This window comes from Gobius niger (genome assembly GCF_951799975.1).
Source record: "Gobius niger genome assembly, chromosome: 15".
In the NCBI taxonomy this organism is placed as follows: Eukaryota; Metazoa; Chordata; class Actinopteri; order Gobiiformes; family Gobiidae; genus Gobius; species Gobius niger.
In genome coordinates, this window is record NC_136866.1 from 17,242,720 (window position 1) to 17,261,680 (window position 18,961).

Below are 18,961 nucleotides of genomic sequence, written 5' to 3' on the forward strand. Positions count from 1 at the left end.
TGCAGGATTATGAATCAAGAAACTCACCTACTGTCGATGTGTTTTTGGTCATTTACCGCCGATTGGACACGCACTCTCTCTCATGCGCCGTGAACAACATGTGACACAAATAAACAAATCTGAATTTTTTTTTCATTTTTGTTTTTTTAATGTAAAGGGGAATCATTCTGGTCTCACCAGGCTACTTAAAAAGGGCCCAGACTGTCATTAATTCCTGCTAGCATTAGCATACTGGTGCTATTCGCGAAATTTTGCGCCGCAATCAAAAATACATTTACGGAGGTTAAAACGAACTCAATGATTGGATTCTCCAGGTTTAGAGCTTCACACTGAGGAACAGCAGGTCCATATTCAGAGAGGTAAGGGCCAAAACAGGTATCGGTTCAGTATTGGATATTTGTAGCCAATACTAGTATTGTATTTTTTTTCACAGTATCGGATCGGTACGTCCCTACACGACTTCAATCTTCTTCGACGCCGCACAGATGTGTCCGTCGACCTCACGCTCCGTCCGTCCCTCACTGAGAACAAGACCCCGAGATACTTGAACTTAAGGCAAGGACTGTCCACCGACCTGGAGAGGGCGCCACCTTTCTCTGTGCGTTCCCACAGAGAAGCATGGCCCAGCCCCAAACTATAAATCCTGCTCTTCGCTGTAGTGGCCTCGTGACTCGTCTCTGTGAAAGCGCCGGTCGTGACGTGCGTCTCAGCTGCGGACTCGCTGCAGCAGTCTGAACGCTCTGAACGCTCTGACCTCCACAAGGGCACACTGCTCACCTGAGTCTGAGTCACTGTACTCAACCATAAGGTCAGACCAATGTCAGCATCCACGGCTTTGACAAGGTGCTTTTGTCCTGAAGAAATGCTGCTAAAGTCTGCGGAGGCGCTCGGTTTCAGAGATCCTGCATACTCAGAGGCCAGAGTTCAATGAGCCGTTACTGCCACAGGAGGCGCTACACCAGTCCCTCCTGTTATTGTGCAGGAACATCCATAGAAACATATCCAGATGAATGAATCTAGTTTGAACTGAATACTACTCTACCCCGGGCACAGTGTCAGTCGTCCCGGAGTTAGAACTGAAGGGCCCTACATTATTAAACAAGTCGTCGTGTTGCTCCACATGTTCTCCATTTAGTCACGGTAAGCGATTAGCCCAGTGCAACCCAATACTGGCGGGACGTCCCACAGTGCCACAGAAGAGGTTGCACTTTTACTAATGCTGCACGTAATTATAGTTAGTGCAATATAAGGTGATGTAATATCCTCCTGGACGATATGGCAAACAAAAATAATCACGATTTTATTCATTCATAATAAAATCAATACATGGAGCTGATTCATGAACCTACACCTTTTATACACACTAGAACCGATCTGGATGTTGTGGGTCCGATACCAATATGAAGGGGGCAGGCCGATAGCCGATATATAGGCCGATATTTTATTTGATGTTTTTTTTTAAATCTCTGAAATAGCCTAGTTAAACATGTATTATTATAGTAAAGGTTTCAATCGTAGAAATACATAGAAATATATCTAATAAAGGGTTTTTCTGGGGCGCTGTATATTCATGTTTAGTCAGTTCTTCAGAGGGAGCTCGTTTAAAACTTTGAAAAAAAGCATCAGATTCAGTAAGTCACAGTAAGTGGCGGCACTAGTTAGCGCAGCGGTTAGCGCCTCCGCCTCACTGCTAGAAGGTCCCGGGTTCGATTCCCACCAGGACGGGGCCTTTTTGTGTGGAGTTTGCATGTTCTTGTTGTTGTTGTACCACTAAAAACATGTGCAATAGGTGAATCCTCCAGCCAGGTGATTCTGACCACCAGCCTTGCTCCACATCATGGAGATGTGTGTCCCCGGGTGCGGCACTGCTCCTTACGGGTTGCCCCAGCGGCATTGAAGGATGGGTTTGCAAAATATATAAAACAGATTAACAAACTTGTGACCGATTTTTCACGCGATGTTTCTTCGCCCCCTGAGGCCGGGGAAGTTGTGGGACATAGCAATCGGCTTTTTTATCGGCCGATATCGGCTGATAGCCGATGTTGTAAAATACCTCATATCGGCCCGATATGGGCCCGAATACAAACCTCAGCTCACAATAAAACAAAAGCTTTCCTCCAGTTTCATTTAACACAAAAATCTCTCAATGTCTCGTCCAAACACCAAAACCAAGTGCTGTTTCTGCCAAAGACACGTCTGTAAACCCGACAATTCAAAAGGACGATTACTGAGACTGACCAAAGGAGAGATCACGGTTTTGATAACATTTGGATGAATTGCTCAGCACTATAAAACCATCATCTTACATCTGACTGAGAAATGAACATGTTCTAGCATCAAATTTCACTATTATAATGTTTTAAGGTCATTGTTCCCCACTTAGCTTGTTAGCTCCCATCTAACTTAAACTAAGAACTAGTTTAGAACAAGTCGTCTAAGGGGAAAGTGAATTTGAAAGTGGAACAAAGTCAGTTCATCTGTGTCTGCTGTAGACGGCTAGTATTCTAGTATTCCGTTCTCCACACAGCCGTCAGAGGTCTGTGGTACTTGGGTATTTGGCATGTGAACAAAAGAGGAGTGCATCTGTGAGCTGTGGAGGGAGTGACAGGAGCGGGGGATGATGACTAACTAGCGCGGCGGCTATCAACTCAAAGCTGAGCAGAGAAATGAGCAAAGGTCTTCACGGTCACAGCGACATAAATGCTGATGTTATCGCTGGATCCCTGATCAAGCGCATAAATGAACTACGCAGAGAAAAGTGAAGCTTTGGCCCTTCGACACGGACTTATTGACCTGCGTATAAAATGTTGACATCCAGCTAACCATGGGGACATGTCAACTAGGGCTGAAACGACTTGTGGATTTCTGAAATAGTTTCATTTTCTAGTCATGGATTATTGGTTTTCTGGTTGTGGAAGGTGAAAAAAGACCAAAATCATTGTTAACGCCCTTTCTAAGCAACTTTGGAGCAAAAATTGTGGGGATTTTCACCAAACCTTCAGCCGAATGTGTTTAACCAGAACTTTTGGATTTTCAACAAACTTGTGCAATAATAGTAGTAAAGCGATGCCATTATTTTACCCCCCAAAAAATGAATTAAAAGCAAGTTTGAGTTCAATTTAAGTCCTTAATTTTGGCACATTTGATGTTTTTGATGCTCGACAGAAGGCCTGGTCAGGGAGATGGACCCCTTTACAATAATACGGCCCTTAAAAAGAACAGGCCACCGTTTTTCCATACTGAGATATGTTCTTACCTAAGCTTAGACGAGTTGATTTGTACCTGTCTGGTCTTTCTGCATGAGCTCCGTCACGCAAAACAACCAAAGATGTTGTTAGCATTTAGCCTCTCCCAGCAAGGGTATAGCTCCAAACTGGGGTGAAGCTAGAAGCTACCAAGCTGTTCCACGCTTTCCCTATCTAAATACAGTTAAGTGAAACGTTACACGATCCAAGTCTAGTTACACACATTTAAAAAATGTTGATTTCCTAAGCAGATAAAAAGGGGCACTATATTGTGAGGCGTATTAATACCTGGACCACGTCGAAGTCCGTGCTGTGATATTGTTGTTGTTGAAATAGGGAAAACGTGGAACAGCCCTAACGTCACCTCAGTTTGGAGCTATATCTTTGCTGGGAGAGGCTAAATGCTAACAACATTTGCGTGACTGAGCGCACACACAAAGACCAGACAGGTACGCATCAACTCGTCTAAGCTCAGGTAAGAACATATCTCAGAATTTAAAAACGGTTCCTTTAAAGGGAAGGGCATGTGGACCTCTCTGGACTATGGTCGAATTGGGGAAACAGAACTGTGACTGAACCCATTGGCTCGTCCTACAGGTTTCGCATGATTCACATATTTACACATGTGTGTTGGTCACGTGACTCTGGTGCATCTCGGGGACCTCTGGATCGTGTACATTGAATCAAGTTACACGTCTTCGCTGATTGAAGTCAGGTACGACAAAAATAGAACAGCTCACTGCAGATGAACGCTTAAAGAAAAGTCAAACCTTGGGATTCAGTCCTCACTTTCTGATTGAGGGGTAGCTGACACGTCTTAAAAGCAGCGAGAGCCTGTCAGCGAACTTCTGAGAGAGGAGCTCACGAGCTACAGGTCCACACCACTGTTCACCACTGTGTGTGTGTGTGACACCTTTGTGAAGTCTGCTTACAAGCACTTTATGAATAAAGTTTGATTCAGTGATTGAAGAGAATGCCTGAACCACACAAAATGCCCACCTGCCTTTGCTGGCAGAGGTAAGACTGTTTACTGTGTGGAGGCTAAATGCTCAGTGGTGCTCAGGCCTGGAGCACCACTGACTTTGGAGGCTCTGTAAACTCTTTGACTCCTTCATTTAGTCTCTAGAGTGGGAGTAGTAGTTGACCGGACAGTACTATGTTATTAAAGGCATATTCTCAGCAGTCCTACCTGTGTATCCCGCGATCCAGCCCCACGAAGACACCATGGTCAGCAGCCATTTGAACATGACTCCCTCCAGGTACCAGAAGGTGGCGCTGTCCCACACGCGGAGCGGCTGCAGGGCCAGCAGGTACAGGCAGTAGGAGGGAATGGCCACGCAGTTGTTGAAGAACATAAAGATGAAGCGCAGCAGGGCTCTGAGCAGCACCCAGGCCAGACCCGGCCCCTGCCCGAGCTGAGCCATGCTGGACACACAGGCTGGGGACAGACAGACAGGTCAAAGGTCAGATCACAAAGGAAAGGTCTTCATCAGGTTCATCAGCAGGTCGCCCTTGACACTTTTCTAAAAATATAACATTTCAATTTCTTGCATCTTGGAAGTAAAAAATGTGTGTTCGTGAGACTGAGTATTTGTTTAAAGGCATGAATTTGTATAATAAGCTTAATAGTATGAATAGGGGATGGGGCTTTAACACAAGCACAGTAGTATTTTAAGGATTTTTCAATTTTTTAGTTAATAAAAAACGGTGTAACAAGTGCACATGTTTTTAATCATATGCCACATTTACAGTCATTATGCACAACTGCAAATCAAGCTAATGAAACACAAAAAGATTTAGAAGATTTAGAACTAGAAAAATGCAACATTTAACTCATTAAAGTGTTGTCCTCCTCCTACATGTTCAGCCATGTCCTAATGCAGGGGTGTCAAACATACGGCCTGATCCTGATCCGGCCCGCGAGATGATTTAATCCGGCCCCTGCCTTGTAGAGCATAAATTCCAGAGTATGTAAAAAAAAAAAAGTAAGTCTCTAGCCCATTCCTGTGCGGAGTTATGAATTTTTAAAGAATAACCAGAATGCTCATTCTAGCCACTAGGGGGCATTAAATAAAAAAAAAAAGGATAGAGTTCCACACGCGTCCAGCAGAGGGCACTGACATAATAAGAGCTCAGGATATAAACAACACATTATATAGCCATGTGGTAAATGGACAGTCTGCCCCAGGGCGGCTGTGGCTTCAATAACAGTTTACCACCACCAAGTGAATGAATAATGACTACTGCACTTTCAGGAACTTGGGACACAGGCTTGTAAAGTGCAATACAAGTGTAAGCCGTTGTTATTAATGAAGCTACAGTCAAGTTGGGGCTTTGATCAAATCACAACTTATTATTATTCATTTATTGGAAACATTTTCTCTATAGGTGGCGTTCACGATTTAGAATGTGATGATGTCATAATGTCAGATGGAGGGCAAGGCCAATGCAATTCTATGGGAGAAATAGAGTTTTTGGAAGAAATCTCCAAAACGAAAAATGACAAATGATTTTCCTCTTCAGTATTTGATCGTGATTGGATTCACAAACCTGTGATATTATTTTTATGTCTGAAAGTCCTTTCTTTTGGACAACATCATGGTCATGTTTTCGCATATTGTCACCACTTTTTGATGTTTTTCGGAGAAAATAATTGGACATTAGTTCATATGTGCCGACAGAGGAGACAATGAACTTTGTGATAGTTTGTGTTTCATGTGAATTCCTCCAGTAATGACTGAGATATGAGCCAAAAAACAAAGGTATAAATACATGCATTTTGTCAGTTACCACAGTTACCATAGATACCGTCAGTTGCCCTCCACCTCAATGTTAAACTATAGGCTCTTTAGAATGTTGTGATGTCACGTGAACGCTACCTATTATATGTGGCCTGCGACCCGCCGTGGGAGCTGAATTTCGGCCCGCGACCCAAAATGAGTTTGACACCCCTGCCCTAATGTGTAGAATGAGCTCAGACCTGTTCACCACAACTGCCTCTAAAATCCTGCACTATCACTCAAAAAGCTGTTACCTCGGGCCCAAAGTGCCGTCATGCACGAGCTTAATATAGAAGTAGCAGTTAATATGCATATGACCAGAGGTGGCAGTAGTGAGTTTAAAATGACCAACTTGCATCTAGTCCCTTTAAAGCTATAAGCACTGTATTTCGTTGAGAAGCCTCTTCTTCCCAAGGATATAGTTGTTAAAGTCCGCACAGCTCATCTCCAGGTTCATTTTTATTAACACTTCGGCACAGATCAATTCCTGGGAGCATTTGTTGCCCACATCTGTCCATGAGCCTTTCATGATGCAGAACGCTCGCTCTGAGTACACATCGCTCACAGGGATTCTGAGGACAAAGGACAAGGAAACGTGGACCGGGCCTTTAGCACTTGGGCTTAGAGTAAGGAGGACTTTGAAAACTTCTCAAAAAGACACCGTAATCTTACTGTTTCCTTTGGATTATGGAGTCCAGTCACAAAGGGTTGATTTCTTGTTGGCTTTATGTTCATCATATATGTTTCTCGGCATTTGAATATGAATTAGAAGACAAAACAATAAGTATATTATTAAGTATATATTTATATTGTCAAGTCTCATACACGGCTAAATCAACCTAATCCAGATGCATCATACTTTATCCTCTTAATATTAGAATGTTAGAAGTCTCCAGAGCAACGGGTTGGTGTCCCCCTATAGGTGTTTACAGTAGTGTTGTTTGGCTTTTCACCTCCATCTGTATAAGTTAAAGCCACACTGCGTAGAATTTTACCCAATAAATAAAATTCAAATACAAGCAATTATTTTATGACAGATATTTTCATAATTGAAAAACACCTCATAAATGTACGAACAACAAACATTTATGAGGCTCACCCCTCCTAAGATATATGTGTAACCTTTACTGGGAGTGGGTACGTCTCCAGCTCGTTTCCATGGAGATGTGACGAAAGGCAATAGAATTTGAGAACAACAGCATTATCTGTGTCATTAGAAGCAAGTTTTGTTTTGCAGCAACAGTATAGTCCAAAATGTTACGCAGTGTACCTTTAAGTTATATTTTCTCAATCTCTCTGCATTTGACCCATCCTCAATGTCGCTGGCGCTCGGGGACCCATCTCCATGATGTGGAGCCAGGCTGGTGGTCAGAAACACCTGGCTGGAGGATGAACCTATTGCACATGTTTTAAGCTACGCAGACACAGGGAGAACATGCAAACTCCACACAGAAAGGCCCCGTCCGGGTGGGAATCGAACCCGGGACCTTCGAGCTGTGAGGCATGTGAGTGCTAACCGTTGCGCCACTGTGCTGAGCCTGACACTTTGAATGTGTTGTGAACTTGTGAAGACTTTAGTTTTGTGCCAGTTTTTCTTACATACAAGGCCCAGAGAAATGACCGAGATGTTAACCATAAACCTGGGAAATGTATTTGGAATCGTAAAAAGTAAACTGGGCCATTTAAAATACAAAATCCCTGAAGCCTTCCATCTGACTGACACTAACACATTTGTTGCAAACACAACCTGAAACAAAATAATGTGCACATAGGGTCAGTTTAGGTCAGGAGTTTCCACAATAAGTCGGTCCTGATATAGCATCATTCTTCAGAAGAGGAAACAGACTCTACCATTTGTGTCTTAAGTCCAGAGGAACGGACAACGTTGAAATGCCCTTGGAAAACAAATCATACTTTTCAGCCCAATACTCATCTTTTAGCGTCTCACACTTACCGACAGAGAGAAAAGGAACTAAGTGCAGCTCGGCCCTACGTCCCGTCTGATAGACCCATGTTCATGTGTGCACGGCGGGTTAATGATTGAGCCCTTTTACGGTGTAGTAATGTGACGTGCACATCAGGCCACCCCTACCACAGGGCACTCCTTTGGTTTGACACTTAGAACTGAAGTCCACATTGTGACCGATAGAACAAAGGTCAAATGATCGTCATCACAATATTACGCCACGCAAGATCAATATCGCAAAAGTTCCTCATTTAGCTCAACTTTAGCCTGGTTTGGGTCCCAGTGGCATGTCCAGATTTTTGCCTGGGGACGGGCCGGGCGCTGTACAGTAATATTAGTTCATTTGTAATGCACAATGTAAAGTCTGAGGGAAACCAAATTAACAATTACAGGTTTCTTTACAATGACTTGTCTTTCTTTTTTTATTCATACATGCAAAACGCAAACCATGGACTGAACTTCTTAATAATCACGGACTGAATTTGGTCGGCAAAGTATGGAAGATGTGAGTTATGGAGAAAGAAAGTTCAAACACAACTGCAGGGGAATCTCTTGTCAGTTCAGCAGTTCATCTACTTTTTTGACTGCAGCCTCTGGAGGGTCCTACACCTTGATGTTCGGGAGACTCCAGAGGCACCAGCAGCTATAAATACCTGTTCTCTTAATCTGATGTGTTTGTCTGGCAGAAACCGTCCTTATTTTGCCTTTATCTGCACAAACCGGAGTGTGCTCTGAATCAGCCACAAATCTCTTATCTGTACGATGATTACGCTTAATCTTTCATGAAATATCGAAGGTTTTCATACCTAGACCAAGGCATTCAACTATTTCCCGCTTTTCATCAGCAGAGAGATCCTTTTTCTTTCCCATATTGCTTGAAAATGATGATCTGCTTAATAATTTGGAACGTCCTTTTTCAGTAGTTTTTCCCTTAACTGGGCTTAACTTGAAAACTAATCATCCCAGGTCTCTGAGATTCGTGTCTTCAAGTCTGTTTTTTTCTTTTTGATACTGAAATACAATTTGCATAATAATTTGGAACGCGGTCTAGTTTAGATTCATTTATCTTGCGATCTCACATTTTTCCTAACATAAATAATATGCAGCCTATAACTAGGCCATGTATCTTAAAAAAATGCGTATGCAGTAATGAGAGATGGATGATACAGTATCATCGTCCATCACGATGATTCACTGTAAACAACGTCTACTGCCAGTTAAGGGGACATCGCCCGACATTAGCAACAATCATCATTTCTTTCCTCATTTTCATCAAGATTTTTTTCTTTCTTTTTTTTTTGTCCTTTATTTATCCAGGATAAAACTCATTGAGATTAAAAATCTCTTTTTCAAGAGTGTCCTGGCCCATTTTCGACTATTATATTTTATAGTTTCTTCTAGGGCCCGATACAAGGTATTTTACATATTTTTAGCATTGGAAAGAGCTCAGTCAGAGCTTTAAAACTCCCACAACGTCCTCAGGCCTCAAGGGACTGAGATACATCATGGTGAAAATCAGTCACAAGTTTGTAACTATTTTATATATTTTATTAGGTTGTCGACTTTTGCGTTTAATTTCAGATCCATGAGAGACAGAGACGTGCCGTTTTTGGTTTTGGAATCTACTGATTTTTGTCTCTCAAACGAGCTCCCTCAGAAGAACGTAATCATCATATACAGCGCCCCCTGCTGTCACAGTTCAACACTGACAGGTTTAGAAGCTTCATACACAGGATTATAGACCAGACTTTTTTTTATATCACTGATGCAGATCGACATCGGCTTCAGGAAAACCCACATTGGTTGACCTCAATTAGATATATTCCTATATATTTCTAAGATTGAAACCTTTACTCTAAAAATACATGTTTAACTAGAGGCTATTTCAGAGATTTAAAAAATTACATCAAATTCAATTACTTTAAACATCGGCCAATATACACTATAGGCTATCGGCAAACCCCCTTCGTATCGGTATCGGACCCAAATAGAGATCGGTTGGGCTCTATTTTTTACGTTTGAAAACAACTCAATAAAGCTTTGACGAAGAGGTTTTGTGAACAGACGTGACAGACCTTTTCAATAAACCGCATCTTCAATATAACATTAATATTGATATATTATATGATATAAAGATATGCCAGGATCATTTAACGGAAATATCCCACATCACTCAAGATCATGTGACCACTAAAAAGCCAATCATTGACATTGACCAAAGTTGAGGTTGTATTTTGGATTAAATTCAGAGTAATTACCCAGGCCTAGGATAAGCAGCTTTAAACATAGTACGAGCCCACAGACACGAGCCTGGTGAGACCAGAATGAATCCCCCTATATTTGTTTACAGAGGGATATCAGTCTGGGACCCACGCCATCGTTGGCGGCATTCGAAAACTCAAACGAGCCACTTATTTGCATCACTCACGGGACACACAAGTCCCTCAATAACAATCTACGGAGAGAGCTTTCCTCCAACCGGCGGTAAATGACCAAAAATACACAGACAGTAGCATTAATAACTCTGCATCAACGGCAGACGGCCTTCGCTGATTGGTTTACTCCACTTCCTGTTTCTTCACCTCTGTAACACTGTGGAAATGTAGTTGATGCAACAGTCACCAGACTGTACCAGCCGTGAGTCTGGTCTCCAGGCAACACAGGGACAGTCCCATCCTTCAGAGGACAGTCCCACACTGGACACATGGTGCTGGACGGAAATGGCCCAAGATCAGAGGCGGGTCATACTTACAGTTACAGTCACTCAAGTACATGGACTAACTTAACTAGAAATTGTACTTCTTAGAGTAGTTTTATCATAAGTTACTTTTTACTTCTACTTGAGTAAAATTACAATTAAGTATGCTTCTTACTCGAGTAAAGACAAGTTACTTTTTCCACTGCGAGCAAATATTCAAGCGGGAAATGCTTCAATTTGATAAAACAGTTCTCATTGTTCTTTTGAATGATTTTAATTGTTCAGTATTTCCATATTCTATATTCTATTTCCACAGCATTTCATGCTTTGTTTCATGCAATTGAAAATAAATCTGACGTTTTTGCTCATACTGTTACTCACAGTACTCATTTTCTCCAACCACTTGTTCACTCTTACTTCGTCACTACTTTTTTTTACTTGTCTCAAATTATTTCCAAGGAACGTTACTCTAACCAGTAAATCCTCTCCCCACCTCTGCCTGTGTCACTTCCAGATGACACACTTTCTCCTCCCCGCACCAGTGGCTCCCTGCTGTGCATGTCGGGAGCCACAAACTTCTCCAGCCCCTTCATACACGTGGGGGGCCCTCCCGGTTGGCCCTTAGCACTCAGTCAAACACCGAGCTGTACCCTGCACTCTGCCCCGGAGAGAACTACATACTATACAACTATTCTAATGCAGTCTGCCAGCTTTGCATAGATATTAAAATGGGCTGTATGAGCGGAACAGTGGGCGAGGCAGCTCCACGCCGTTTCATCAGACATGAACATTACATTTGGATACGATGATACTTGGATGCCCCTGGAGCCCGAGCTGCTGCCCCTGGTGCCCGGGCTGCTGCCCCAGGAGCCCGGGCTGATGCCGGTGATAGCGGGTCCAGACAGCACCATAAAAGGACCAGCCTGGTGCTCGTCCATGCTACTTTAGCCGTGCGCTGTGCCAGGGAAACCTGCAGCGCGGAGCCGCCACAGACCTACACCCGCAGGTCTACGCCAGCAGATTCAGCACAGTCCCTTTTTCTACACAGCTTACTCTGAGTTTTGTCGCGTTTTAAAAAAAATGACACATTTTTGGTGTGTGGCCACATTATCACGGCCGGATTTAAGTAAAATGGGCCCCGGGGCTAAAGTTTTTTCAGGGCCCCCCATAATCAATCAATGTTTATTTATATATATATAGTGCCTAAACAGCATGTGTACATATACTGTATGTCTGTTAATTATCCTCAATTAAAAGATAAATTAATGGGGTTTTTTTTATTTGAACATGCAGAAGTAACTTCTTAAACATAGTACTAGTTCGGTGGCCCTCGCGGAAGAACCTTTGCTACTGCTAGACTGGTGGGGGGACTCATTTAAAAGGGGGGTCTGGGGGTCCTCCCACAGAGATCTTCTTTATTTTAATGGTGCAATTTGGTGCTTTTTCATGCATTTTAACAGACCAATAGGTACATATTTTTTCCCAGGATCAACTTAATGAAAATGACTCAGACGTTATTTAGTCCTTGTTTAGACCTGGTGTAGTCCTGGCTTAGTCCTGGTTTAGACCTTGTTTATTCTCGGGTAAAAAAAAAAAACCTTCAACCTGCCGGGCCCCTGGGCTTGGCCCCTGTTAGCCCCTTCATAAATCCGGCCTTGCATATTATAACAAGTTACTGATGTTTAGGGCCATGTTTGTTATTCCCATTGTTTATTATGTCACTAGCATCTTGTTTATCTCGTAGGGCTGTTTGGTTTACTTCCGGGTTTAGGATATCGAGGCCTAAGAAATAAATAAAAGAGAACAAACATTGATATAAATAAAGCATACACGTGTGAAAGACTTGTAAACAAGTTCTTCCAGTGTTGATCAGTATCAGTGACATGTCGGATGTAAACAAACATTGGTCACTTTAAGCCTTGATTTGGTCAATTCTAAGCTATATATATATATTGTTATCTGCACTTTGATCGAGAGCTTCCAAACAAGCTGATGAAGCTGCGGCCGTGTATCTGTGGTCGTGTATGTGCGGCTCCGGGCTGCAGCCTTCCCCCTACTCGTGCGCTGAGCTAGCGCCATAGCACACAACGGGAGCAGCTTTCGCTCCTAATAACTTGGCCAAAACACAGGATTATAACCGTTCAGATGGTCAAAAACAGGGACAGGACTGTGGGACGCGTGGACAGACGTCTGCATCATTTGTTGACTGTGGTAAAGGAAACAAAGCGCTATATCCGCGTTGTGCGCCCCAGAATCATGTAGCCCTACCCAAAGCCAGGCAAACTCCAAGTTACTCACCCTCTGAGGTGTCAGTGAATCATCCAAACAGCCAGAGATGCTCCAAAATAAAGAATAATCCCGTGTGGCTGACCGGAGAGCTCTAGCTCATGAATGAGCTCCAACTGGACATGGTCCTATCACACCGAGGGGCTGGAAACGCCTGTGATAACAACGCCGAGCCGAGCCGTGCCATAAAACCACGTCCTTTCACCGAAAACCATCAAAAACCTCCAGATCCGTCCGTGTGAGCGCGGAGAGCCCGCTAACTGGCTAACAAGCAAGTCCGCCTGAGCAGCGACGGCCCCATCTCAGGCAGACACACCGGGATAAATCCTCCACGGATGCACCGCCAGCGCCATCGCGGTTGGTGTCGGGCCAGCGGGCCCCGGTACGGGCCAGGGTACGGGCCACGGGGCGTCAGAGGCGGGCTGGAGCAGGCCCCGGCCGGGGTAAGGGCTGTCTGCTGGGCTGGAGGAGACAGCGGGACACCGGCGGCACAGATTTGGGTCCCCTGATGCTGCTGCGCTTCGTCCCGTTATGTCTCAGAGTGGGACATCGTCACAGGGACAACCGGAAACAGGAGTCAGCCTTCACAATAAACGCACGGAATATTCGTAGTTTTAGTTTGCGCTTTACTACGCGAAAGGAAGGGGTGTATTCTCTCATGTATGTGTTAGGGGTTTATTCGTTCACCTATTTAATATATACATAACTTAAAAATGACCAGTCTCCATCCTCAGATAACTGGATGAGGATGGACGATTGTCCAGTGAGAAAGTAGAAATAAAGTGACATTTTAGGTTGCCAGATCCTGTGATGACTACAATGTGTGTGCAGTATGTTTTAGTTTTAGTTTAGTTTTGGTTTTTCACTAGAACCAAAAAATCAAGTTAGAAATCAAGGAGTAATCATGGACTCAGACCTGAATTCTAACAGTCGTATTAAGTCCATTACATCAGCGGGTTATTACCGTCTTAAAACATTGCAAAACTAAAAAACAGTGTCTGAACCAGACTTGCAGAGACTAATTCATGTGTTTGTCTCAGTTGGTTAGACTATTGTAACGGCCTGTTCACTGGCCTCTCTAAACGAGCTGTCAGACAACTGCAGTACATTCAAAATGCTATGGCTCGAGTCCTGACCAGAACCAGGAAATACGATCATATTAGTCCAGTGCTCTGGTCTCTGCACTGGCTTCCTGTCGCTCAGAGAATAGATTTTAAAATAGCTCTGCTAGTGAACAAGTATGTAGCTGACATGTTACAGCTGTATGAACCATCTCGAGCCCTGAGATCCTCAGGGCGGGGTCTCCTGGTGGTTCCCAGAGTCACCACTAAACACAGTGAGGCTGCGTTTCAGTTTCATGCAGCTAAAGGTGTGGAACAGCCTCAGTGACGACGTGACCAGGCTGAAAGCATGGTTGTATAGTGGTAACTGATTGTATTTCATCTCATTTCAATTATATAGCTACATATATTGTATCCATGTATTGACGTCGAAAGGAGCCAGCTGAGGTGGCTAGGGCCTCCTGGTCGCCTCCCGTGGGAGGTGTTCCAGGCATGTCCTATTGGGACAAGGCCTCGTGGAAGGCCCAGGACATGCTGGAGGGACTATGTCTCCGAGCTGGCCTGGTGTCACCTCTGGGTCCCCCCAGAACAGCTGGAGGAGGTGCAAGTTTGCATCACAGAGGGCCGATTTTCAGCATAGCCAAAACATCAGGGTCCGAACCTCTCACCATTGTAGCCAAAAGTTAAGAACCATTTTCTGCAAATGCCAATGTTTTACACCTGTGGTTCTGGAGAGGTCTGGCTCCGAGACCCACCATAACCTTAATGACAAGCTGCGACCCAAATAAAACTGTAATTTGTCATATATCTTATAAAATATTTTATTGTGTTGTATTATTCTGTGTAGTTTCAGATGGAAAATATTGAAAAAAAAGTTCCCTACAGGCTCGCGCGACCCACTTTTGTGTCCTGACCCACCAGTTGAGAATCACTCTTTTACATTATATATGACCAGGTGGGATGTTCTGCAAAGACATCTAGAAAATAATCTATAAAAAGAGCCCTTATTTGCATTATAATATTTCTTTAGAGGTTCTGTGCTGGAGGGCCGGATTTGGCCCCCGGGCCTGACGTTGCCTACCCCTGGTTTAGGCTTTCATGGAGCACTCGGTTCAGTATCTTTGCTGTGTGTGTGTGTGTGTGTGTGTGTGTGTGTGTGTGTGTGTGTGTGTGTGTGTGTGTGTGTGTGTGTGTGTGTGTGTGTGTGCGTGTGTATGCGTGTGTATGTGTGCGTGCGTGCGTGCGTGCGTGCGTGCGTGTGTGTGCGAAATGGCTGTTTTATTTTGAAAAGGTCCAGAGGAAGTGTAGTGTCAGTGTGTGACTTGACACTTGATTGTGGTGACGCTGAAGTGCGCAGACTCTCATCTCTACATGATGTCGGTCATTCTATTAATCGGTGCCCGCAGCCTCTCTCTCTCTCTCTCTCTGCTCTGAGCTGCACTAATGTCAGAGCTGCGTTTGTCATCATCTGATATAAAACTGTTAATACAAACATGCTAACAATAACATTCACAAGAGTATCAGTATTTTAGGGTAACGTGGTCTTCTCCAATGATGTAATTTACAATGTCATGGGGCGCCCCCTGCTGGATAAACGCATCACTGCAGTGCCCAGACTGCAGCAGCTCCTTTCCCAGCTCTCAGGAACAGGTGTTTATTCAGTCTATTAGCGCTTATGGTCAACATGAGCTGAAAGACCTTTTTCTATTTTTATGACACAAATGTAGTATTCCATAAAAGTTGAAGAATATAAGCAGGCCAGATGATAAAGGCTGACACCAGAGAGGTGACATTCTTTTTACAGAGCTCTTTCTTATATCTCTCTCAAGCTCCAAACAGAAATTCTCAGAGCGTTATGTTGTATAGTTTAACAGCCCTTGCTATGTAGATAAACAATGCACAAGTATCTGCGGTCCTTTGCTCATATCTAATTGTCCACAGTTTACAGTGCCTGGGTTAAACTGATCAATTATATCTATTCATAAACTAAGACATAAAAAAAATGGATCACTGGACTTTTCTACACTAAATATCCTCGGGTAATGACAGGCTATTAGGTACATTAACACACATAACTCACATAAAGTGATGTGATCATTACAAATATGTTATAGTATTACAGTAGTAGTACAGTTATTCTTTACCATTTCATAAACTAAACTAAAAATACTTGGCCACAGTATGATCACTTTAGGTGAGCCAGTCGTAGTTTCTGTCCCAGGCTTCAAGTTGGTGTTAGCATTAACATGCTGCTGTGGCATTCAATAGTACGTTTACATATGTTAAAAATAACTCAGCAATTCAATTCTCCAGGTTCAAAATGAGGAACAAGCATGTCCATATTCACTGAGATCTAGTCAGTGAAAGTTATGTTTTTAAACACTGAAAGCCAAAATAGGTATTGGTTCAGTATCGGATTTGGAATCGATACCCGATACTGTATTTTTTCCCGCATCAGCTCCGATGTCCAATATCAGTTTGGGATCGGTTGGGTGCCTAAGTTTGTTGTGTTACAGCCTTATTCCAAAATAGATCAACATATTTCCCCCCCTCATCAATCTGCAAACAATACCCTATAATGACAAAATGAAAAAGGTTTCACATTTATGCAAATAAAATAAATCCCTGAAAAATCACATGTACAAGTATTAAGCTGTTTGATCAGTTCTTTGCTGAGGCGCCTGTGGCAGCCAATACAGCCTCATGTTTTCTTGGGTTTGATGCTTAAACTCTGCACAGATGCATGTGGGGTATTTTCTTCTCTCCCTCAGCTCTGTCAGATTACATTGGGAGCGTTGTATTTTCAGGTCATACAGAGATGTTCTATCAGGTTCAAGTCAGGCTCTGTTTGGATGACTCAAGGGCATTTTCAGACTGGTCCTGAAGCCTCTCCTTCATTATCTCGGCTGTGCTTCGGGCCATTGTCCTGTTGGAGGGTGAACTGTCACCTTAAACCTTTGGAGCAGGTTTTCTTCAGTATGTCTCTGAACATTCCTACATTCATCTTCATCTCTGAAAAACATCCCCACAGCCTGATGCTTCAACAGGGATGGTATCTGCAGGTGATGAGTGGCACCTGGTTTCCAAACGAACACTTGGCATTCAGGCCAAATAGTTCCATCTTGGTTTGATCAGACCAGAGAACCTTGTTTCTCATGAGTCTTGTTCTGGGAGTCGTTGAGATCCGGGCGTTTTACTGAAGAGAGGCTTCCCTCTGGTCACTCTTACCATAAAGCCCCGATTGGTGGGGTGCTGTAGAACAGGTCTACAGTGGTTACAATGGTCTCGTCTTAAGGTTGTCATTTCTCTGACGAAGAGTTTCCTGGTGATTCTGAACTTCTTCCATTTACAAATGATGGAAGTCATTGTGCTCTTGAGGACATTCAATGGTGCAGCAATTTTTCTGTATCCTTCCCTTCAAGTCCAATGAATGTGATTTAGCACAGATGAACTCCAGTCAAATTGTAGAAACATCTCAAAGAATCAGTGAAGACAGGATGCAGCTAAATTCTGCTTTAATAGTCAGAATAATCAGAGCAAAGGGTTTGAATATTTATGCACGTGACATTTCACTTTTTAATACATTTGCAAAAAAATCCCAAAACACATCAGGGCACACCAGTGAAAAGGATGCCCTGTCATTACCAGACACATTCTGAGGACAAGTTGAAGTCAGGAGTACATTTGTACGTTTTAGGATTAGGTTTGAAGTGTATATGACACGTTTTAAAGCTTTTAAAGCATTAAAACATGAATAACATCTGTTCCGATTAATAATTATCACTTTGAGCAAAGGGGACAGGGCTTCCTCTGTTGCAGAATGACCCGCCTCTCTACATGAGAGCAGCTTGACCAATTTAAAAACTCACACATTCCTACTCACAAGCTTTTGAAACCGTCTAATGCACGGCGAAAGTCCGAGCTGGTGGTGCTCTGCTGCTTGTGTATTGTCCATGTTTATTATATTTTTGTACCATACATCTTTTGTGAAGCACTTTGGTCAACAATTGTTGTTTTTCAATGTGCTACATTTGATTGATTCAAGAGTTGAAGAGGTACAGTGTCAAAACCATTCATCCATTTTCTTCTGCTTTATCTGGGTCGCAGAGGCAGCAGTCTCAGCAGAGATGCCCAGACTTCCCGATCCACGCACGTCGCACACCTCCTCCAGCTGTTCTGGGTCTTCCACGAGGCCTTGTCCTAATAAGACATGCCTGGAACACCTCCCAAGGGAGGCGACCAGGAGGCATCCGGAACAGATGCCCTAGCCACCTCAGCTGGCTCCTTTCGACGTGAAGGAGCAGCGACTCTACTCCGAGCTCCTCACCCGATCTAGAAGGGTTCGCCCAGCCACCCTGCGAAGGAAACTCATTTCAGCCGCTTGTATCCGCGATCTTGTCTTTTTGGTTATTATTCCCCAAATCTCATGACCATAGGTGAGGGTGGGAATGTAGATCGATCGGTAAATCAAGAGCTTTGCCCCCGACTCAGCTCCCTCTTCACCACAACAGTCCGATACAGCGACCGCATCACTGCTGACGCCGCACCGATCCGTCTGTCGATCTCACGCTCCATCTGTCTCTCACTCATGAACACGACCCAGAGATATTTGAACTCCTCCACTTGAGGCAAGGACTCTCTACTGAAGAGGGGAAGCCACCTTTTTCCATGGCCTTGGATTTGGAGGTGTTGATCCTCATCCTGGCTGCTTCACTCAGCTGCAAACCGCCCCAGAGCGTGCTGAAGGTCCTGACTTGATGAAGCCAACAAAACAACATTGTCTGCAAACAGCAGAGATGAGATCCTGAGGCTCCCAAACCGGACACCCTCCTGCTGCGCCTAGAAATTCTGACCCCGTGACAAAAGGCAGCCTTGGTGGAGACCAACACGCACTGGGAACAGGTCTGACTTACTGCCGGCAATGA

The 18,961-nt window shown here is 43.7% G+C and overlaps 1 protein-coding gene across 1 annotated transcript in view; it reads right to left on the reverse strand.

Moving 5' to 3' along the window:
* The window catches only part of lpgat1 (lysophosphatidylglycerol acyltransferase 1), a 48,267-nt gene extending 34,605 nt beyond the window's left edge, over window positions 1-13,662 (reverse strand). The window contains exons 1-2 of the mRNA XM_079572798.1: window positions 12,988-13,662; window positions 4,435-4,683 (exon numbers count right to left, since the gene is read on the reverse strand). Coding sequence (XP_079428924.1) covers window positions 4,435-4,669 — 235 coding nt within the window. The 5' untranslated portion in view covers window positions 4,670-4,683; window positions 12,988-13,662. The remainder of the gene's footprint in view (window positions 1-4,434; window positions 4,684-12,987) is intronic.
* Between the last annotated feature and the right edge of the window lie 5,299 nt (window positions 13,663-18,961).